At 36.9% G+C, this 23,924-nt stretch overlaps 1 protein-coding gene and 1 pseudogene across 5 annotated transcripts; both read left to right on the top strand.

The window, feature by feature from the left end:
* Positions 1-466: 466 nt before the first annotated feature.
* LOC125208012 (uncharacterized) lies at positions 467-3,691 on the top strand (annotated as a pseudogene). The gene is made up of 3 exons (XR_016132878.1): positions 467-596; positions 1,040-1,580; positions 3,217-3,691. The product of XR_016132878.1 is annotated as an uncharacterized LOC125208012 (transcript).
* Positions 3,692-12,781: 9,090 nt separating this feature from the next.
* Positions 12,782-23,848, top strand: LOC125203394 (ENHANCER OF AG-4 protein 2-like). Of its 4 annotated transcripts, none has more exons than XR_007173354.2 (13): positions 12,784-13,186; positions 13,810-13,886; positions 15,361-17,238; positions 17,317-17,821; positions 18,379-18,487; positions 18,819-18,922; positions 18,990-19,171; positions 19,807-20,707; positions 20,805-21,285; positions 22,061-22,144; positions 22,254-22,342; positions 22,600-22,732; positions 23,201-23,848. XR_007173354.2 is itself a non-coding variant. In XM_048101727.2 (12 exons), the coding sequence occupies exons 1-11, from the start codon at positions 13,076-13,078 to the stop codon at positions 22,316-22,318; spliced, it is 4,497 nt and encodes a 1,498-aa protein (XP_047957684.1). In that variant the 5' UTR covers positions 12,784-13,075; the 3' UTR covers positions 22,319-22,342; positions 23,201-23,848. The 4 variants fall into 4 exon arrangements, 2 of the variants coding, with proteins under 2 accessions (XP_047957686.1, XP_047957684.1); XR_007173355.2 differs by having other exon boundaries at positions 22,589-22,732; XM_048101727.2 differs by lacking the exon at positions 22,600-22,732.
* The last annotated feature ends 76 nt before the right edge of the window (positions 23,849-23,924 follow it).

Here is a 23,924-nt window from a genome sequence, read left to right as displayed (position 1 = left end):
AATAATAGTTTACCATATGATGTGAAACAAGGAGGTTGTGTTTTAATAAATTTCAAAAGTAGTCAGTTTAGTCTTCGACTGATTTCTTCGAAAACGTGAAGAGTACTAATTAAAGTAATGAGATATTCTTTTGTATGATTGGTATTATATAATTAAATGTTGAACTTTATATATGGATTAAAATCTTAAAGAACAAAAATATTGGATATATGATTGATTAGAGGGTTATTTTAGTAAATTCAAATGAAATGAAATATATTATCTTATTTAAAGCATAAGGCACGAAATTTTCATCATCTTGGATATGCCTCGACTTCAATATGTCTTGAAATTATGGAAAATTCTAGAAAAAGAAAAGTTACATGTGTTTATTTGAAATTATGCCACTTGTACAATTTTAAAACAATAGTGGATGCTATTTATATTTATATATATTAAAACACCATCCCCAACATATATACCCATATATACCCAAGGGGGGAGAGAGGGTGTTCGGCCTTTCCATGGACGGAGAAACTGTGAAGTTTCAATATGAGCAACATGTTCAATTTTTTCGTCGAAAGCTCGATCCGATCACGTTAATTTTAATAAATTGAGTAAGCCCAATATCTATACTATTTTTACATATTGAAATTCATTATTTATGAAGTTATACCATCTGAAACTGTTGATTAAGATGAGACTGATTTAGTATGTGAATTTATGTTTGAAAATTTGTCGAATACGTTATGTTTAGATGTCGATAGACATGTTTTGATTGCTATTTTGAAAGCTTAGAAACCTTGGCTTGATGATAATGAAATGGCCAAATGTAAGGGCTCTTTAGTTGTTGAAATTGGTTGGGTTTAGTTGGATTTTGATAGAGATATGTTATACGAGCGCAAAATTATGATTAGTAGCTTCGGTTATATTGGTAAATAATGTTAGAATATATAGTAAATGCGGATTTTAAATATCTGTAAAAAGACTTTTAATTGACCACTTTTGATGGTATCAAAATTGTGACTTCTCAAATTTAATCGGTTTTTCGATCTAAAAGTGGGTGTTACAATATGAATAATGATTCGGATGATGAATTTGATGCCATTATAACGGCCGCACAAGAGGAAGAGATGAGTCGTCGGCGGACGAGGGGCCATCGCGGTTCCAATAAGGGACATTGAGTGATTAATAGTGGCAGGCAAGAAGGTCATGAAAGACTATCGCGATTACTTTTGTGAGCATCCCGTGTATCCTGCAAACTTATTTCGTACAAGATTCCACATGAGTCGTGCTCTTTTTAGCTGAATTGTTGAAGACACGGTATCTCACAATGCGTATTTTCGCCAAAGATGTGATGCTACCGGTCTTCCCGGTTTGTCCTCTCTTCAGAAGGTCACGACAGCCACAAAGATGCTTGCCTATGGCCAACCAGCGGATTCTGTAGATGAATATGTTAGAATCGAAGAGAGTACTACATTAGTTTGTTTGAGAGAGTTCGTGAAAACAATTGTGGAGGTATATGACCCACAATACTTGAGGGCTCCAAACGGCAATGATATAGCTCAACTACTAGCACTTGGCGAACAACGTGGGTTTCCAGGTATGTTAGGAAGCATTGATTGAATGCACTAGAAGTGGAAAAATTGTCCAACTGTGTGGCAAAGTATGTATACTGGCCATTGTCAAATGACTCAACTTTATTTTACCCAAATAATACCCGCAAGTGTACGGGGTTATCGTAGCAAATAGCAAGCAAGAGTATATAGTATCCCACAGAGACAATTAAGTGTAAACTTAAGTACTATGAACAAATTTCAACTACTATCCAGACAATCAAGAATTTTGGTTTTGAAACTAACAACTACTAAAAGCATATAAATTCAGAGATTGAAATAAAGCACTTAAACAAGAGAACAAGAAGCAAGTTGTAGAGAATAATAGAGAAATATGCAGAATTCAAGGATCTGATGCACAACTCATAGTCTAACCCAACTGAAATAGATTTACCATTTAAAGTCTCCAAAATTGTTGAATCAATCACAGACTCACAATTGTAGACTAAACCCCCCCCCCCCAGGTGATAAATCCGTAGATTAGGTGTAATAATTGAAGTCCCCTTCTAATTCTTAGACCTAACTCCTAACAATTTGATTAGATTAATGATCTCACTCAGAATCTCAACTCTCCCGAGTTCTATTGAATTAAGGTGTGAATTATCCCTCTTTCAAGATTAATTATTTCATCTCCCGATTACTCTAAAAAACTCTAACACTCTCAATTGGTGATCAAACAATTGTTAGGAAAAATCACAAGAATAATTCAAACAATTGCAAGAGCAAGTTAAAAACGAAGTCAATTGGATTAAAACTATGAATCAATGCATCTTCACCAAGAATTGTACATGAAAAGTTTAGCTACTCATGTACATGGCAAAAAACAAATAGAAACTAGGAAAAACAATGCAAATCATGATGCGAATTGCAATTGGTAGAGGAATTGAAGCTTGAATCTTCAATCTTCTTCCAAGAGTTCTTCCCAGAGAGAGTGTGTGCGTTTGGCGGCTCGTGTAGAATGCCAAGAATTGACCTAATTCTTTCTTCTTATTTTTCTCTTCTAAAAATCGCGTTCGCACTCAGAAAAACACCAAAATGATGACCTGGCCAGGTGGAATTAATCCACAGGAAAATCACTCGGCTGGGTGAGAGTTTCTGGAATTTCGCATGTTTTAACAGGCTACCCGGCCGGGTGGAGTTATAGGGTAATAATTCATCGACTGGGTGAGATTTTCTGGACAACGCAGTGTTCGTAAAACAACCATAACTTCTTCTACGGGACTCCAATTGAGGTGTTTAAGATACTCACGTGAAGCTCTTTCGAAGACAAAGACATTAGAGGCAGATTGGACTTCGAAATATCTAGTAAAATTGTCTCAAACCAAGGCTGCTGTATATCGACATATTTTGTACCTTTTTCTACACATTCTTAACAAAATGGTCAACATACCAACATAACAGAGAAAGATATAAACACGCCTAATAATAGACGAAATATGATCAAATTCATACAAAAACACCCTCTAAAACCATGTAAAATCCAAGTATGTCATCAAACTCCAACAATAATATAAGAAGCTGTAGCATCATCTGATCTTTGGATATGTCATGCTTTCTTTGGGATGTCAGGATCTCTTAATGACATTAATGTTTTGGATCGATCCCCTGTGTTTGACATCATTGCTTCTGGTCGTGCACCTATGGTTAATTATCAAATTAATGGGCATGATTATTTAATGGGATACTATCTTGCCGATGGTATATATCCTGGATGGGGAACATTTGTGAAAACTATATCATTTCCTCAAAGCTTAAAGCATAAACATTTTGCTCAAATGCAAGAGACAGTAAGAAAAGATGTAGAGAGGGCTTTTGGCGTGCTCCAAGCTCGCTTTGCTATTATGCGTGGGTCTGCCCATCTTTGGGATCTAGAGACACTGTCAAATATCATGAAAGCTTGTATTATAATGCATAATATGATAATTGAGGATGAAGGAGGGTTGGGTGATACTGATTTTGATGAAATCAACATAAACTCTTTTAGTCTGGTGTTACATAGAGACCTAAATGTTGCTGATGAGCTTTGGAAAAGGTTGGGTCGGATAAGAAGCAATAAAACTCATTCTCAATTGGAAGAAGATCTAATTGAGTGTTAGAAATATTGGGATGAAAATTCTCAAGCCGTGTACAAGCTGTACTCTAACTATTACAATCGAAAGGAAAATAGCAACAATAAGTGGAATGAAAATTACAACGGAAATGATAAACAAACCGAACAATAAGTCGAGTCGAGGAAAGCCCTCTTTCCGCAAGACAAATTACGCCTCGGCTAGTGCTCACGGAATGGTGAATTGTCCTCAAAGATAAAACGACTTCCTCCTAGCGTGTAGAAGCACCTCAAACCCGCTAGGCACCGACGAACTTGATAGAGTTCTGAGCATCGAGCTATGCAATGCTCCTAGAATGCACACTATGATGAAGATAGCTAGAGAGAGAAGTGAGAATTCTTGTTGTGGTGTTCAATCTCTCTACAACTCCACGCCTTTTATAGGCACCAAATGTGGACATGGAAGGTCATGAAATTAACCACCATAAACCACAAAATTAACACAATGGAGGTTAGAAGTGATGGGGTTTGGTGCCCCTTGCACAGCGGAAGACTTGTACAAAATAAATAAATCAGACGTATGATCTATTTGACCGATTATGCGATTAATCAATTCACATGTTAAACAGATAATTGCATGCTAGAACGCAAATAATTCATGCTCAAAGAAAGTAAATCTTAAAACATGAATTCTACGGTTTAGAGTTACCGATTTCGATTCTCCAAAGAATCGTCGATTGCTCGCGCCTTCTCCACGTGATGATCTTCGATACTAGACCACGGATCTTCTCTCTGGTTCCCGAACTGTATCTCGATATAAGGGTGGGCTGATCTTATCAAAATATTAGGACTCGAATAAAGAAGACAGAAAAATTCCTCACGGAGGAGGAGCTGAAATTCTCGAGAAAAACAATAAAATTTCGTCCTCCTTCAAGAATAGAAGGAACGAAAATTTCAGAAGAAATTAATGAATGATTCTGTCTCCTTTATTCTCCTATTTATATTAAGTTCCTTTTGGGCCCAGACAGGGATCTATGGAAGGTTTTGGATATGGGCTCGCCCAATTAGCTTTTTACTAATTAAATTGAACCCACAATTTAATAGAAGCTTATATTGGAATATTACGAGCAGCCACTACAGAAGTAATATTGAACTCTCCCCATCCAAATCCGAAATTACAAGTAATCCGGGTTTCCGTTGTTTATTATTTATTTCCCGCGCTTAAGATATAAATGTCCATTAATTAATTAATGTCTGCTATGGACTTAATTAATTAATATCTTATTAATTTCAAGAGTGGACTTAGCAAGAAACATTTATTTATTATTCATAGAGTAATAAAACTCCAACTGGCCAGTTTTCCGAATAATAAAACCTTGTTCGAGCTCCTCTTGAGGACATTATCAAATGAGACTCACCTCGTGCACGTTTCAACATAATAGCAATCCTAGCACCGCTAGATATTAATCACCACTACCCAATATATCAGGATTATTGGATTGCGAAAAACCCGCACCATTTGATAAGTCAAAGTAGTGCATAATCAATACCGTATGCTCAATGCTAACATATGTAGATTAAGAAATAACATTTTATCAAGATCTAGTCTTTCAGTAGATAGCATAAAGACACGTCTTGCTGTTAGATCCGTTCAGTGCTATACCACACTAATGTCAAATTATCTCAATAAGGCTTAGAAATATGCGGACTGACATTGCAACCTTTCACGATAGGTAGCCAAAGCCTATCTAGGTTGTGAAATTCTTCTTTTTCTTTTGCAAAGCATTGCATAGATCTGACCGTGCTACCTTAAAGTGGACGACGCCCACAACCGGTCTACTAAGCAAAAGACTTAGACTTTGTTTACTTCTTATGCATTTAAATGTTTGTAAAACATCTTATAAATGCACAAGCAAACACAATGTAATAATAATAGTGATTCTATTCGTGCGGAACTGCTCGAATAATACTGAATCGGGTTAAAAGTGGATTATAGAGTTTTACGTATACAAGCAAGATTCTATTCGAGCGAAACTTGCTCGAAACATGCTTTTCAGTAGACCAAACCTAACAAGAAGAACATGAAAGGCCAAAAACCTCTTATATTAACACGTTTTCAACATTGAGCACCTATGGAAACTACATGGCATCTAAATGTTGTTGATGTCCTTTATAATGTGTTTTGTTTAGTTTTTGTTATTTGTAAAATCTCTGTTTTGGTTTAGTATTTTTTTTTATTTGTGGAACCTCTTTTTTATTGAATTTAGAACAAGCTCAAGAATTTATTTTTGTTGTTATTGTGGAATGTAATATCATATTTATGCTTAATGCCTACAAATGTTAGTTTATATAGGTTATTGGCGGCAGGTGCATGCGCCATTTTTGTACTCTACAATCCTGGCCTTAGATATACATGAATATCTTTGATCATTAGTTGTAGTCTTTGTATTAATTTGCCCTCACTCCATTTAGTGAAAATGAGAAATCTTGATGCACAAACTTGAACACTCAGAAAACTCAATCACAAAATTTAATACTTTTGTGTTTTGATGAAATGAGTAATCACCATGACCGTACAACCATATTGTTGGGCGCAAATGAAAATATAGATTAAAAATATGAAACTATTCATATAATCTCAAATGCTCGATCTAAACTAAAAGATGTAGGAGAAAGATGGCTTATCAAATGAAAATAAAGTTGACAAAGCTACACAAGAACAACTAATTTTTATTTCAAAACCCCCTCTTTTTTTATAATTTTTTGCTTAATACTCTCAAAATATGCAGCATCTTGAGGGCTCATGCTAGTAGTGTCCCGACCAATAATTTGCATCTCGTAACAAGCTTGCTGGAGATTAAGTTGTTGTTGATGTTGTAGCAGCGTTCTCTCTTGTTGTTCGGCTTTTTCTCGGTCGACTTTTTTCGTTCAAAAAATTTCGGAGTAAGAATCAAACTTACGCTCTGAACAACACTTTTTCCTTTGTTTTTTAGTAATTCTTTCATAGCTTTCCTTCACATAGGTCTATCTTGATTAATGCCGTCTTCAAGATCCAAATTTGCATCAGTGGTTGATTTTTTGTCTCTTGTTTGGCAAAGTTGCTTGCCATTTGGGACCGAGAATTAAAATTTCCCAACAATGTTGACAAGTAAATGACTTTCCCATCTGCCTCTTGTATTCCTTGTATGCATCTTGAAGCTAAAAACATGAGTATAAAAATGTTAGGCAAATATGTGGTTTAAAACTACATAATATTTACAACTTGTACAAAATTTATCCTTCCTTGTTCGTTTTGTCCACTTTGATTCAGCCGCTCGATTTGATTGTAAACTCCAACGAATTTTCCGCATTGTTTGTTAATATCTCTCCAACGCGTTTTGATTGTAGATAAACTACGTTGGGTGGAAAAACCTCCATTATCATCAATATTTTTCTATCATTTCCCCAAAATGTAGTAACATTTTGTCCGCTTCCAGTAGCTGGATCTTTGCTTGTATGAAGATACGCCGCAATCAAAAGGTGATCATCTTTACGGGTAAAACTTGAACTTCGTTGCCCTTTTTTTCGAGTTGTAGGAGAAAAAACATTTAAAGTGTAAATTTCGAAACTTGCCACAAAATCACCATAATCATCGGCTAAGTCAGCGGAATGTTCTCTTGTCATTAAATCTGTGAGAGACTCAGAATCATTGTACAAAAAATCCATCTGCAACAATTAAAAGAGATATTGTATTAAACTGTATTAAACAATAATCTAAACATAAAATATTAAATATTAACCAATATATTTATCAAATGATATAAAGTATTAAACAAATATTTGAAACATAAAAAATCCCTAAACTAATCATGTATAAAGGTGACGCCTATGCATAAACCCAATATATATACTTCATTTAACAAAAGAATGTCGTATGTTCCATAGAAGCGCAATTCTTCAGGCGAAGAACCGAAACACTACGCCAATCTCTCGAACGCAAATATGTTTCTCATATGTTCTTTTCTAGATTTGTACCTTTGATTTTCTTTTGCCTGATATTGAAAATGGATTGCTTGGCTTTGAGAGTAGAAGTGAATGAGATGAAAGTAGGGGTGTGCATTTGGTTTTTCGATTCCGAAAAACCGAATTTCCTTAAAAATCAAAATCGGACCGAACCGTAAAATCGAATAATCGAAAACCGAACTTAAAAAACCGAACTAAACCGAAAAACCGAAATTTTCAATAAAAACCGAAAAACCGAAAAAAATGTGGAGTATATATTAATATATATATATATATATAATTTATTTATTTTATATATACTAATATAATATAAATATATAATATAAAATTAATAGAATATATATAATACATACTATATAAAATATATTTAAAGTATATATTATATATATGATATAATATATTTAAATTAATAGAATAAATATATATAATATTATACATTTAAAATATAATTCGGTTTTTTGGTTTTTTTTCGTCCGAACCGAACCGAAAAACCGAATCTTTTTATTTTTAAAACCGAACCAAACCGAAAAACCGAAATAACCGAACCGAATTTCAAAATTTCGGTTTGGTTCGGTTTCGGATATTCGGTTTTCGATTTTTTTGCTCACCCAATAAAAGTCTATTCTTGATGTCTTTTTATTTCAAAAATTAAGGTTAGAATTTAATGGTATTGTTTCTTGTTGGTGGAATTAATTTCATGAAACTAACAACCAATTTCAGAGAATTCAATAGACACTTAATATTATTGTTGAGATTTTGTTGCTTCTATCTCCCGCCATCATTTTATTGTTGAGATTTTGCCGCTTCTCTCTCCCTCCAATCTCAAAAACATTTTTTTTCTATTTTACCTTCTCTTTCATGGAGAGGTAAAGATAACTCCTTCTCTTTTATGGAGAGGTAAAGATAACTCCTCAGAATGGGAAAAGGTATAATACCTCCCTATTTACTTTCTCCCTTGGAGAATGTTTTTCCACCAAAAAGAGATAAATTTATCATACTTTACCTTCCCCCTTGGAATTGCTCTTAGAGCATCTCCAACAAGAAAAGATAAATGAAAGAGGTATATCATCTATTTATCTTCTCAAAAAATGAAATATATCATTCCAAAAAGTAATACTCCCTCCTTCCACAAACAATAAATCTATTGTTGTTCGGCACGGGTTTTAATGTAGAATTGGTAAAGTAAGAGAGAGGGTGAGAAAAAGTAGGTAAAGTAAGAGAGATAGGGAGAAAAAGTGAGTAAAGTATGAGAGAGGGAAGAAAAAGTGGGAAAAGTATGAGGGATAAACTTTCCATTTTTAGAAAGTGATCTATTTTTTATGGACGTCCCAAAATGACAAAAGTGATCTATTTTTTGTGGACGGAGGGAGTATATTCTAAAGGAAAAAGGTATATCATTTTAAAGAAATAAAATAATAGTACAAAATGCATTAAAAAACATAAAGTGTAATACTTTCTTATATATATCTTCCTCCTTGGAGAATGATTTTTCATGAAAAGAAGACAAATATGGTGGTTATATGATTTTACCTCTCCATTGATGGATTGATAAAGATACCTATTCAAAATGGGAAAATATATATTACCTTCTCAGATACCTTGGATAATGATTTTTCATGGAGAAAAGGTAAATATAGTAGTTATACGACTTTACCCCTCCATTTACCTATCCCCTTGGAGATGCTCTTACTAACATTAACAGTAAGGATGACCATTTTTGACATGACACGATATCCGCACGAACATGCACAAAGTTAATGGATTGAGACCCAATAAGAACACGACGATTTTAGGTATGGTTAGAGTTTGATTTTATTGGATTGAGTTGATATTTGGTTGACCTGATAGCGACTCAATCTGCACGATTCGTCAGCCCTCACAATAGATACTAATTGATCGTTTTCATAATTTGTAACTTTAATTTTGTGGGAAAAAAACAATGGAACAAAGATACATAGAGTTGTGCTCAAACAAAAAGTTTTCCGTAGGAGTGAGGGTAGAATCCTCTACCTCGAGTGCACGAAGCATCATGCAACTCATAACGGAGGCTATGCTGTCGATGGTTGCGGGCTGTTATCACATGATGGAAGCAGTTCAAATTACTAGGTCTTCAACAATATTTCACAATAATATTTAATTGGAAATTTGAATTTTCCAATACATAGATATAGGGGTGGAATTGTTTGTTTAATTTTCGATTTGAATCTGCTTGTTTTTATTTTATAGATCGCTTTGAAATATCGAAACGTGGATTTGGTAATGTGTGTTGATATCTCAGATATCAAGAGATTATAAGGAAATAAAAGTACCATTTTATATCCCAACATTTGCTGTTTAGTCAAGAGGTAAGTCGTTTAAATTAGGGCTGTCAAATTTTGACACGACACAAATCTGCACGAAATTAATGATTTGAATTAAGTCTTATTGGATTAATGTCCTTATCAGGTTGACATGTTATGAATTAGACATTTCAGGTTAGATGTAGGTTGGATACGGATAACCTATTAAGAAATATTATTATATTTTTACTATATTTTTTAAAAGAAATATGTTTTATTTTATTGCTTTAATATCTTGTAATTCAGGTTAAATAGTGTAAATAGATATTTATTGTGTAAATCAGGTTTAAAATTCAGATTTTATCATGTAATATCAAGTTCGGGTTTGGGTGCAGGTCGTGTTTGGGTTTGAAGTTAGCAGGTCGGATTCGTGTTCGGGTTCATATTAGGTTTTATTAGGTTGTGTTGGTATTAAGTTGACCCGATAACGAACCAACCAACACGATTTGCCACCCTAAAGCCAACTAAGTTGAGACATTTCTTTTGAGTAAGAATATTAAGAAATTGTGTTAAATGGATTAGATAAAGACAAAATAAAATTGGAGAGAGAATGAAGTACGAGAGGAGAGTAAAAAGTAGGAGAGAATGAAGTATGATAGATAATGGAGATAAGATAATTTATTATTTGCCAAAGAAGAAAATGACTTAATCTAGTTGAGACATCATGAAAAGAAATACGACCCAACTTAGTTAGGATTGATGAAGTACATTATTCTGTATCTAAATATCTCCATTCCTTTTTTTTACTCCTCCCGTCCACAAAAAAATAGAACACATTTATCATTTTTGGCTTCTTAAAAAAATAAAGCACATTCATTTATGGATAGTTTTCAACAAATAATAACCCTACACATCATTACACTAAGGGCATGTTTGATAAGTTAGTAATACCAAGATAGAAAATTATATATGGACATTTCTAATTGTTTGATATCATAGTTAAGCTTAACTCAAAGCCCAATATAAGACCAGGGCCCTATCTAATCTTACCAAAATTATAACATTAACCTTGTTTATGTATCTCACCAATTTGTCAAGTTAAGCCATGTTATTTAATATACAATATAAATTTAGATAATTTATCTATCAAACAACAACGGAAAAAAAATCATATCTTTGCATATCTTGACATGAAGCCCGTATTTCTTATCTTGTTTTACATATCTTCTCATATCCCATCTTTTGTATCAAACGAATCCTAAAGGTGTTCGCTGTATGTGATATAGCCAGAAATGGACCTTTTTCTGCTCCAATTCTTATGTTCGCTTTATTATAGATAAAATTCTACACGACCCTAGAAAACAAGCAGGCCTGCACTGTTTAGATCAGAAATAGCCAAAAACAAATCTTTGGTGGGAGGTGGTTTTCAAATATGGAAAAATTATTTACACCAAGAAATGGTGGCTAAGTTACAGCTGTACCCCTCACCTTCCATCTCCCCTTCTTTTACCACATTCACAAATCAATTGAACTCTAATCAAAACCCACGCACGCCCCAGCTTCGACGGCGCTGTGGAGAAGTGAGGAAGAGATAGAGAAGAACGTTGAGTGCTGGGGGCGAGGTGGAAGAGTGAGGGAGTGGGAGACTGACGAAGGCAGCGGCGCAGCGGCAAGACTAGTGGTTGTGAGATGTTAGTGCAGTGGATGAGAGAGAGTCCGAATAGAAGAGGGAGAGGAGATAAGTCGGGCAGCATCGGCGGGGAGACCAGGCGAATGACAAGTCACTCGATTCAAGGACTGACGGTGCTGAATCGAAGCCGAGAGGGAGATGGCAGACCCGAGCGACTGGACGACTGGACAACATTTGCGATTAGTTTGCTGTGGAATCTGGGTTTATCAGAGATTCCACAGTGTCGTCGAATTCCTACCCCATCAGCGTTGCCCTCAGCCTTTCTCCTCACCGTCTCCATCACAGCGCCGTCGATGGACAACAACCGACTCTCCACTCTTCTCTCTCCATTCAGCTCTCCCTGTCGAACTCCGTCTGTTCTTGCCATCTCCAAATTCAGCATTGTCGCCACCTCTGTCACCGTCTGCCGAGGCCGATCGCCATGCCTCAGGGTCATTTTCGTCAGAAGACGTAAAACGGAATAAATAAATAAATTGTTTACAGCCAAAACTGGGTTTAAATCTAAAACACCGAACACCTGTTTTTAATTTCAATTATGTGGGCCCCATCCAAATAAATCAGATCCAGATTTATATCTCTTTGTTCCATAACAGATCACACGAACACCTCCTCACACTATTTCACTTACTTTTTCTCCTTCTCTCTTACTTTTCTCTCTTACATTAAAATCCGTGTCATACACCAATTGTTCTATTTTTTATGGACGGAAGGAGTATTTATAGGTGCTTAACGATGATGTTTAGTGTAGAAATATTAATAAATAATTTTTTTTTTATCATCATAGCTATTTTAATCTATGTTACTATTATTTTCTAAATTGAAGATTAAAAGGGCAAAAATATAAAAAAAAATCCTATGATTAATTTTGGGGATGATTTTGGACTGTGTTATTATAGGTGGTGTAGCTAATTTGAAAAGTGTAGAGGGAAAATAAATTGTGATCTGTGACTAATTTTGTGGCTGGTTTATGACACATTACTGCTAATGCGCCCTAAAACACTGAAATTTATTTGTTCAGAAAATATAATTGGGATTTTGTGACAGGGGTAATAATATGGATTATGTAAACAATTTAAAAAATCTCTGAAAATTGGGTGTAGCAAATTAAATTACGATTATAGGTATCCTAAGGTGGATTTAGTTATGTATTGATATTTTTGCAATTTGTATACGAATTTTGACAATACTTACAGAATACATACATGCTTGCGCGCACTTCATTTCATCCACCACCGCCGTCTCCGCCTCCCACATGCGAATTGGCCTTCGCTTCTGCTATATCTCCGTGATCGCCGCAGCAACCAACCTCCGCAACACCCTAGGCCGCCGCCCCCAGACTGACGCCGTTTTTGGGGGCCTGCTGCCCCCTGACATCTGTTATTTTCGCTAGGGTTCTTCTGATTGTTCCGTCGTCAATTGCTTGCTCAACTATAGGGGCGAAATAAGTTGGAATTGGAGGGTCATGGCTCCGGGGCGCAGGCGCGGAGCCAAGGGGGTTAAGTCGAAGAACGACTTGGGTTTGGGCGATCTCGTCCTCGCCAAAGTTAAGGGTTTCCCCGCTTGGCCTGCCAAGGTACATTCTTGTTCACTTTGTTGCTTTGCTCGGCGCTGTTTTCTTCGCCCGCTTTCGCTTGATTTGTCGTGGAGTAATTATCGGCTACCTCGAGTATTCAAATTTTCTTCTATTGGAATCTCAATTTGTTTGGTTGCCATTGACTTAGTCTTCTTCACTCTCTGGAGTTGCATTTAGTTGCTATGTTTGATTGAAACTAGCCTTCACTCTCGAGAATCTTACATCTTGAACTCTTAGTACACGATGAATCCGATGTTGCTCATATGTAGGTCTTTGGGATTTCGGTCAATTATGATCAATTGTCATGGATATGCTATTTTCATGTATATATTTGCTGAGCAGGCGCATATGTGTCTTTACACATTTAGTTCCAAAGCCACATGTATTAGTACACTAGTGTCAAGGTTTTATTAGTTTCCTTACAGATTTGGTTAAAGGCAAACAAAACATCAATATTAATATTGGCAGTTACGATATCTGAATTTGGTGCTGCTTATATTGCTTTTCCATTCTTTGTTGGCCTTGGTTAGCTTAACTTGGCTAAATGATGGTAATTGTGCTTGTTCCTTATTAATTCTGTTTTACCTTATGTGAATTGTTCACTGATGAGCTTCAAAGTTCAGATCAGCCGACCTGAAGACTGGCAGCGTGCTCCCGATCCTAAAAAGTGCTTTGTCCAGTTCTTTGGTACAGCAGAAATGTGAGTACTTCCTCTCTATGTTTTCACTTACTTGTACTAGTGGTAAAGGGACTTGGTTGGCGTTAGTTATATGTGCTCAGAGCCTTTCATAGCCTGCTAAGAACATAAAGAAAGCTGTTACCACTTGAGAGGAGTACAAAGTTCCTGATACCCTTTTTATGTTGTTATGGTGCTTTGAAAAATACTATTGTCTATTCTTTTCAATTTCACCATAGACGACAAAAATGTAAAAATAAAATATGTAGAATAACAGGTTAGCTCCTATCTCCTTGCTTCATGCTTGAAATGGCTTCCCATCCTGCCTTGATAAACTTTTGTAAGCATGAAGTTGGAAAACTTATGCTTTATGTCCTGGAAGTAGGTCTTTTACTTGGCAGGCCGCAGGTGCATAAATGTCATTCATAAGAAATTGTACTCATGACATTTTGTGTTGGCACATCTCTCATATTGCTGAATTTCTGTTAACATCAGTATCACTAAAATTCAGTAGACTCCTATAGTTATCTTAGTATTTTAAAGTGTATACGTACTACTTCAAAAGACGACAGATGCATAGAATTAGACAGTGCGCTTGTAGAAACTAGAAACTCAGCTTTCATATGATATTAAGCCTACCCCGCAAGTAAATTAGAGAATTATTGAAAGTACCGTGTGTTCTTTTATACTGTTGGAAAGTCATGTACCTAATAAAATTACTTTATCTTGGTGGCCCACTTTTATGTAGGATGTACAAAATTTACGTTTTGCACAAATCTTTTGATTTACTGCGTTATGTTTGTATATCTACTTGCTATATCACTCGCAGGAAACAATTGATTTAAAGTCAATGTCTCATGGAACTACTAATTATCTTTAGAACATGGTACAGATTCGTTGAAAAACATTAAAGCCAAATTAGTTAATGATTAAGACGAGGGTACAAAACTATAAATAATCACCATCTTCTATCTGATGAAAGAAAGCATGGTCTAAGTAATTTGCTTTCACATACTCCTTTTACTTTTGGATAATTTATTGTGTTTGTGGCTAGAAACCTATAATATGTCCATGAAGGAACACATAACTGGGTTTTTGAATTCATTAATGCGGATGTGGAAGCATCTCATTATAAGAAAGTTGGTACTGATGGTTAATTATCTTCAATGGGGAAAGTTCCTGAGTTATTGCAATAATATGTATGGAATTATGGGTGTGGTTTGCATATTCACTTCATTACTTGGACTTAAATGTGATCTGATATGTTCTGATATGTGTTTCGTGAAGACATTTACTTGACTTAAAAAATTGCAGCAGAAGAACACTCAAGAAAGGCCAAAGGGATTTTACCCATTTTTTGAAGGGATATCATATAATGCTATTTCTTTGTTCATTCAGTTTTGCTCGTAATTGTACTTTATACTGGATAGGGAATAACAAAGATGGTTTTCTAAAATAGTTTAATTTTAATTTTTTCCTGGTTTTTCTCCGGCAATAGAGCTTTTGTTGCTCCTGTGGATATTCAAGTATTCACCAATGAAGCGAAAAATAAATTGTCAGCTCGATGCCAGGGTAAGACTGTTAAATACTTTGCCCAAGCGGTGAAGGAAATATGTGAAGAATTTGAAGAGTTGCAGCGAAAAAGAAGTGATGTTGGAGATGATAACAGTATACAAACTCATCCACCTGAGGCACATTCTGTTGATCCAATGGTAGAAGAGGCATTGGATATTAATCAAAACAATGGGATTGCGCCAGAATGCAAGTTGGAGACTAAAGAGTATGATGATCCGGGCTCTGGCTTAGAGCATTGTCTGCACAAGCAAGATGCGGTGGAATGTCAAGATGTAAAGCCTTATTTGTCCGACGACATGAATTGTAGGTGGTCCCCTCCTGTATCTTTGCGGGAGAGCAATAAGATCTCTTCAAACAACAATGCTTCAAAGGATTCACTATCTGTTTCTAGCCCTTCACACCATTTTCTTAAGAAGGAAGATCCTCTTGATAAAAGTGTAAAAGGCAGATCAACTGATGGTAGCCAGAATAAATTGACAAATGGACACAGACCAAAGCTGGCTATGGGGTCAAAGAAAAAATCTCCGGGTGCAGTACATAGAAGTGGTGGATCGGCTGTTTCTCATGATCATAAAGGAGATGCGATGAGAAGAAAATTTGTTTCAGGTGAGGGCATGAAACTTTCATCACCTGATATCCCAAAATTACGATCAGATATTATTAGTCAGAAGAAGGAAAAGCTGTTGGTGAAAGAAAAAAGGCAATCTGAGGCATTACATGATGGTCAACAGGATGCTAAAGTAAATTTTGAGTCACATAGTGATACTATTACCTGGAAAAAGATTAAGTTCCAGCATGGCAATGAAAAGAAAGGGTCTCATACAAATGAAGTATCATCTCCTACCAAAATCTCAAAAATTGCTGATTCTAGAGGTCTTAATGTTCTTGTTGACAAAATGCCTAGCAAAGAGCCTAAAAGGTTTACATCAGTCGGGAAGGCTGAGGTCTTCCAGTCCATTAGACCTCCAATTATTAGTAACTCTGAATCTGACAACGATCTCCCCCCAATAAAGCGCCATCGCCCGGAACCAGAAACAATGTGTGCATCTGCCTTGATATCTGAAAATAGATTGGAAACTTTTGTGTCAGACAAGACTGACAAAGTACTTTCTAGCGAAGTCATATCTCCAGTTGTGCAGTTACCGATGAAACGTAGATCTGTCTGCATATATGATGATGATGATGATGATGAGTTGCCTAAAACTCCAGTTCACGGAGGAACTACTAGTAAGGTGTCTGTACCACGCCTATCAGATACAAAAAGGAAATCTGTAACACATGGTGAGAAATTTGTCCATGATCTCCAGGTTTTAAGAAATTCAGGAGAAGTTGAAAATGGGTTAAAAGATCAGGTACAGTATAATGGAGTTATGAAGAAGCTGCTATCTCCAGCTGCTCAACAGGTTACAGAGAAGAGGACGCGAGATTCATCAGCACATGTATCTCCTAGTCCACAGCAGATGAACTCTGAGAAATCAGCCCCAATGGAGGTTAAACCAGTTTCAGTTTCTCCTAAAAGGCCCCCCCAGTCTGTTGGTGGTGGGAGAGTGTCAGGAGAACTGGAAAGCAAGCAACCCAACAAGGCACCTAGTAGTGATTTTAGGCAAAAAACTCCAGCAGGAGACAACAAGAATGCAGCATCGTCTGATAGGTCAAACTTATTTCCTAATCAATTGCTAAGTGAAAGAAGCAAGCAACCTTCTTCTGGAGAGAGAAAGAAAACTACTCCGAAATCAGGTTCCCGGATCAATGACTCTGTGGTTGGGGCTTCAAAGGAAAACATCACGTCAATTAAGGAAAGGTAAAGAAAAACGCTTGATATTATGGGGACTAGTATTTGTGTTTCTTTCTTTCTTAAGCTTTATTTTCCATTTCTCAGGCTGAATGCGAGCAAAGACCACAAAACAGGTCACACAGTTGACTCAAAAACATCAGACTCCGTCATGTCAATGAAAAATCTTATTGCTGCTGCTCAGGCGAGAAAGAAACAGACGCACTTTCAAAATACCAATGGAAACCCTTTTCTTTTTTCTATTTCTGACATTGAGATGGCTGGACGGGGACCAAGTCCTGCGCCTGCTGCTTTGGTGTATGAAGCAAGGAATACACTCCAACTGGATATTTTAGGAGGTCATCCGATTTCTCCTTCTGCCAATCTCCATCAAGTCCAATCTAGTCATCAACATGAGAATGATGAGCTTGAGGAGAGGAGGGTAAGCTCTGGTCATCCAGGCACTGGGAGCTCTCTAAGTGGGGGTACTGAGGCAGCTGTTGCTCGTGATACCTTTGAAGGGATGATAGAGACACTGTCAAGGACCAAAGAGAGTATTGCACGTGCAACTAGACTGGCAATTGATTGTGCAAAGTATGGACTCGCCAATGAGGTAGCTAACTGGCACATGATCGTTTCATTCCAATTAAAATGGTATGGTATAGAATAATTTAGAGGTGCACTTAGTAGCTGTAGGTGGTTTCACTTTTTGGCTTAGGTGTTCTGATATTTGATGGAAGACCTAATTACTATAGTTAGCTGACTCCTTTTTTCTTTTTCCGTACTGTAAATTAGGATTTCTAGTTCGTCATGATTATTCTTTTAGGTTGTGTCCGGATTGAAGGATTTGATATATATAGATTAGAAAAATTCACTCAGCTTTAAAGAAGATTCCAACCGCGCCAAATTCACCAAAAAGTTAGTTTACAATAGGATTTTATGTATTTAAAATCTATATGAAACAACCACCAATGTATTTAAAATCCGTAGTTGAACTGAAATGTTTTCCCCCCTATTAGACAATTTTAAGTTGGGTAATCTTGATTTTAGGTACTTTGCCTTTGACTTGTGCTTAGTTACTGAATGTTCATGAATGCCTTTTCTACATCATTAATTTACTTGTTATATATTCCTTGGAAACAGAAATTCTGAAATCTGATTCTCATGCAGGTTGTGGAACTTCTTATACAGAAGTTAGAAAATGAGCCAAGTTTACATCGCCGAGTGGATCTGTTTTTCCTTGTTGACTCAATAACCCAATGCTCTCACACCCAGAGAGGTACAGGAAGTTCAAAATTAAACTGTTCACACAGAATACTCTCACTAGTACACAGAGACACAGGGGGACCAAAAAGAGAAATGAATTGTTTAGTATGTGGATGCTTTAACCGGGGTTTGGGACTTGGATCATTTCTTTACAATGATGCCCTCTAAAATATCTAGTCTATCTTTATTCCCATTGTCTTCTTATTCCCCAACTTACCCTGCTCCAGCCCTACATCAAAATAAAGTTATGCAGCCGCTTTTGCTTTACATCACACTCATCACTATCCCGATGGGTTTCTTTCTGATGAACCTGTCTTCGACTAAATCCTCTTCATGAAATGCAGGGGCCTCATACGTCTCTACTGTTCAAGCTGCGTTGCCCCGCCTCGTTGGAGCTGCTGCTCCTGCTGGTGCTGGTGCTCAGGAAAATCGACGTCAGTGTCGGAAGGTGACTATACTGTACCTAAAAGTGAGTCGTCAGACTTTGTTACAAAGTACTGAGTATCCTCTTTCAGGTCTTGCGATTGTGGCTCGAGAGGAAAATCTTGCCAGAATCCATTCTTCGTCGCTACATGGATGACTTTGGAGTGGTAAATGATGATACATCAATCCCACTAAGACGTCCTTCCCGAGCTGAACGATCTATTGATGATCCTATTAGAGAAATGGAAGGCATGGTTGTTGATGAATATGGAAGGTCTATAATTTACTAGTTGCTCTTTTAAGTAATGTTTGTTTTTTTTTTGTTTTGTTTTTACTTTCTAATTGTTTTTCTATCATGTCATGGTTATTATACAGATTATAAGTAGCTTTGGCATTTCCTGACTCTTAAGCACATGCCTAAGCACTAATTGAATGTTGTGGTGGTTAGTGTTGCTAGGCATGTTTTATAAACTGCTTGCAGTCAGGACTCTGGTTTATACGTCGTTTACACTGTTATGCAACATTAGGCTTTTATTTCATAGTCTCAACATGGAACAACTCATGGTTTTCCCAACATTTAATACACTAAAAATTTAAAGAAAAAGTAGAATGTAGATTTTTTTATTCTTTCTCTTATTTTTTGTTTTGCTGTTTTACCCTGTGATACTTTGACAACTATTCTGACATTGTCTGCAAAACCGGTATAAGTTATTACTTATTTAACTTGTGACTTGAGTTGGAAACATAAATTTAAACCTCTGATGTATAACCTGATTACTGTGATAACAATATCTGATTTGGAATCTGTATAACAGGATCTGAATGGGTCAGTCTACATCTCATACTTTGCGAACTTTATATTTTCAGAGATCTCATATGCCTGCATCTTGTGTTTTGTGTTGGTTTCAGCAATGCTATGTTTCAGTTACCTGGATTTCTGTCAGCAAGTGTGTTCGAAGAAGAGGAAGATGAGGATGCTTCTGATACGAGTTTACGCCTGAAAGATGATGGTGCATCACCTTCCAAGGATGCACCTGCTACAGGCAGAGATCATGAGAACCATTCTGTTACTCCTAGTGATAGGCGCCATTGCATATTGGAGGAAGTTGATGGTGAGCTTGAAATGGAAGATGTTTCTGGACACCAAAAGGATGAGAGAACAACGATGACTAATGACACTATTGAGCTCGCTTCATTGGAGCTCAAACCAGATAGTGGCCGTGAATCTTCTTCAAACACCTCCACCGAGTGGCTTCCTTCTCCAGAGGGGTCTCCTCCATTACCACCTGGATCTCCACCTATGACTCCACTGTTGCCATCTTCACCACCTCCATCATCACCACCTCCACCTCCACCTGCACTTCCATATTCTCCCCCACCTCCACCTCCACCACCCACCATAGTCCAACATCCTTTTCCACAACCACCTGCTGAACTACCTCAGCCACCTGTTGATTCACCTCAGCCACCTGTTGGTCCTGCACCACAAGCTGGTCCAACTCCACCTGTTGGACCTTCACTAAGACCTGCTGATCCTTCTCCTATTGGCCCTCCACTGAGACCTGCCGGTCCTTCTCCACCAGTTGGACCTCCCCCACATCTTCATCCTCCACCACCTCTTGGACCTCATCCTCCACCTTTTGGTCCTCCGCCCCATCTGGGTCCTGTGCCACTAATTTCCCAGCAAATATTTCCGTCTCAGCCTCCACTGGTTTCCCACAACAAGACTCCACTTCCATCACTGCCACTTTCTCCACGATCATCTTATCGACCTCATCCTTTACCACGTGAAGTTAGTGCCACACCCACTGTAAGTATTCTAGCTTTACTAGTCCAAATGTATGTGAATTTGTATGTAGACCATTGTTTTCATTTTGAATATGAAGGATCAAACTTGTGGATTTTAGGGAAATCAACAGACCAATATGGTTTCTACTATTCATGGGTCTCATATGGATGCATCTGTTAGAGGGGAAGTACCACCACAACAATCATCTTGTTTTCCTCCTTCTGGGATCAGCAATGCACGAGAACATGCAGGCTATAATTCGTCTAGGCATGTGGAATATGGAGAGGATGATACTTATATGAATCCCCAAGCTTCACAGCATAGGCAGCAGTATCCGCCTGGTAGTGTGCCTTTCGCACAAAGGCCTGTGCATCCTGAACTCCCATCTCAACGACCACCTAACCATTTCCCCTATCCAAACTCAGCTCAACAACCTCAGTACCCCTCTTATTCATTACCAAACTTTGCCGATAATCCAAGGAGATATATAGCTGATGAGCAATGGCGGAAGCAAGGAAATGACTTCATTGTGGATCATCCCCGTGGTGGGTGGATGCCAGGAGGAAGGTCATGTTCTGGTCCATCTTATTCCCAAGAAGGTGCGATTTATTACTATTGTTGTTTCTAATGCCAAATCAACTGTTTTTAGTTAGGATTTCTTTATGTGCTCTTATGCATATTTTGAAGTATTTTATGGAGTATAATTTTTATGTCTTCACTGATGCTTCTAGTATAACTTGCTTAGTGAAACATAAGGTAGATGGTTTCTGTATAAAATAAAGTACTAGTCTCGGCTTTTAAACCAGTTCAGCCAGTATTGTATTATTCAAGCATTGCTATTGAAATATACATGCTGTCTGTTGCTGGTGACTAAATCAAATCCCACGTGAGCACCAGGTGCATGATATGCGTTGTGTGTGGTCATTGGTCAACTGTGCTTGGTAGGTGTTTGATACTGTAAATATATAGAATGTTTTAGGAATGCTCCTTCCCTCCCAAAATCGTAGTCCCCTTCCCTGAATTTCCTGACCACCGTTGGTGTGTACACACACCGTGGGGGGTTTTGTAGTGAACTATCTCGATATGGATTTCAGAAGCACTTGCTTGTTTCCTGTTGCATGCCACAGATCACAATCCCCCCCCCCCCCCAAATAAATAAATAAATGATGATGATGATGATAATAATAACATTAATAAATAAATGAATGAATAAAATCTTGTGGAAAATGCATATATACGTCATACATGAGGGCATCACAATGCTTACCCATTCAGTAAGAAATGGGTTGGATCTTGGTTCTGATGCTATGTAGCACAAGAACATAGTGGTGAGAACACGTTCTATAAACATTAATAAGGTGTCATGTCTTGAAGGTTACCATGAAAGGCCTCCTTCTAGTACCATAAATTATCAGCACTCTGCCCCAAATAGTCTACCTTCGTCTGGTCAAATGCCAGGTGATCTTTTTTCTGCATACAACATTACTTTTATTTGTTATCACTTTTACTTGTGGTTACAATGATTCTGTATGTTATGTTAGTATAATTTGTTGCTATGATTTTTTAGTTCATGGTGTTCCCATGATGCTGCCTAGACCGAACATGTCTTCCGTCAACTGGAGGCCAGCATAGACTTATTCCGACTCAAATTTTGTGGTAAGCTTTTGCACATTTTCTTAGCTTATTATCTATTAAATGGGACAGCATCATCATCTTTACACTATTATGTAAGAATAATTTCTTTGTTGGGACTACTTATCTAATATATATAACTAATTATTTGGTTTGGAAAAGATCTCTTGTTGAACTGCTACTGTGGAGAGAGAGAGAGAGAGAGAGAGAGAGGATGCTGAATTGCTTAAACTAGCTTTTATTTCAGCACATGATGCCAAAATAATACAGTACCCATGCAGACTATCGTGTCGTTTGAAGTCTGGCAAATGGAAGTATGTTTAAATTGATTGAAATCCAACAGCACAGAAAGATGCATGCATCATCCTGGAAAATTCTCGAATGGGCAAAGGATAGAGAACTATTGTTGCTGGAGTAAGTACTATAGTTTTTAGCCACACCATCAGCTGAAAATTTATGGTATCATAGAAGAAGATTTACTGAAGTTACAGGCGAAATAAGTGGATTTGATGAACTAAACATACAGATTGATCTTGTTAGCTGGTTCGTGTGTACTGTACTTGCAAATCCGAAGAGTATTTATATGAATCCTGGAAATTGAGTATTACTGTCCAATGTCCTTACAAATAAATGGATTTTGATCTCGTTTCTGTTTCCGAAATATCTTGTCCCTTTCTGTGAAAGCCAAAAGGCTAATTGGTGTGCTGTCAAATGGCAGTTTTAGTTCTCTTCATATTTGCCTGCCATAAGTTTTGAACATTTTCACATCCCATTTAGTAAAAAAAATACAAGTATGTTGAGCATGCATACACAGAAACTCTTCACAACTGTTCATGTCTTAATCTTAAACAACCAGTTTAAAGCTAGTTACTTGTCTACCAGATTTTTCAGGTTATGCATTTGCGAGGAGTATGGACTTTAATATGCTCCAACAGAGAGGTTGCTTTCGATCAGGATAGAATTGAATTGGTGGGAAGTTGTTGGAAACCTTCTCGGGATTTTATACTAGAAAATTGCCTGACAAAAAGCATTCGAGGGTGCACAACTAATCTGTAAGCCCTTTTTTGCTTGCTATACCAATGCTTGTAATTATACAATACATCTCATGAAGTAAGTTAGTGGCTAGTACAGTTAAAAAAAAGCCTGCTAATTCTGTCATTTTTTCCAACAACTGCATTTCTAATCTCTTTCATGGAGATCTTAAGTGCATCAGTGCATGTATTCATTGTTTTTGATGTACATGTGCATTCCAAGTAGATCACATCCAACATTCACTTTGTAAATATTACATATCATGTCTTTGTTGCATACTACATCTATTTGACACAAGTTTTATGACATGAGCATTCTTTTAGTCGCATTCTTATTGGTCTCCGCCTCTGTCTTTGGATGCGCTTCAAACTTCTTTCTTTCATAGATATAATAGATTAAGATTCAAACTCATCTGTGATCTTCGATTTTGCTGGATATGCTTTCTGCAATGCATCTTGTACATGAATAGTAGATCGATATAATCATTCTGTTATCATTTTTTCTGGTTTTTTACGGTTTTAAGTATGCTCCCATCTTCATTTTTGATATGTGAATGTTCCCATCTTCATTTTTT

This window comes from Salvia hispanica, chromosome 6 (assembly GCF_029641045.1).
Source record: "Salvia hispanica isolate PSC_SH4W2 chromosome 6, Shi_PSC_v1, whole genome shotgun sequence".
Lineage (NCBI taxonomy): Eukaryota > Viridiplantae > Streptophyta > Magnoliopsida > Lamiales > Lamiaceae > Salvia > Salvia hispanica.
This window is presented reverse-complemented; position numbering and strand designations above follow the sequence as displayed.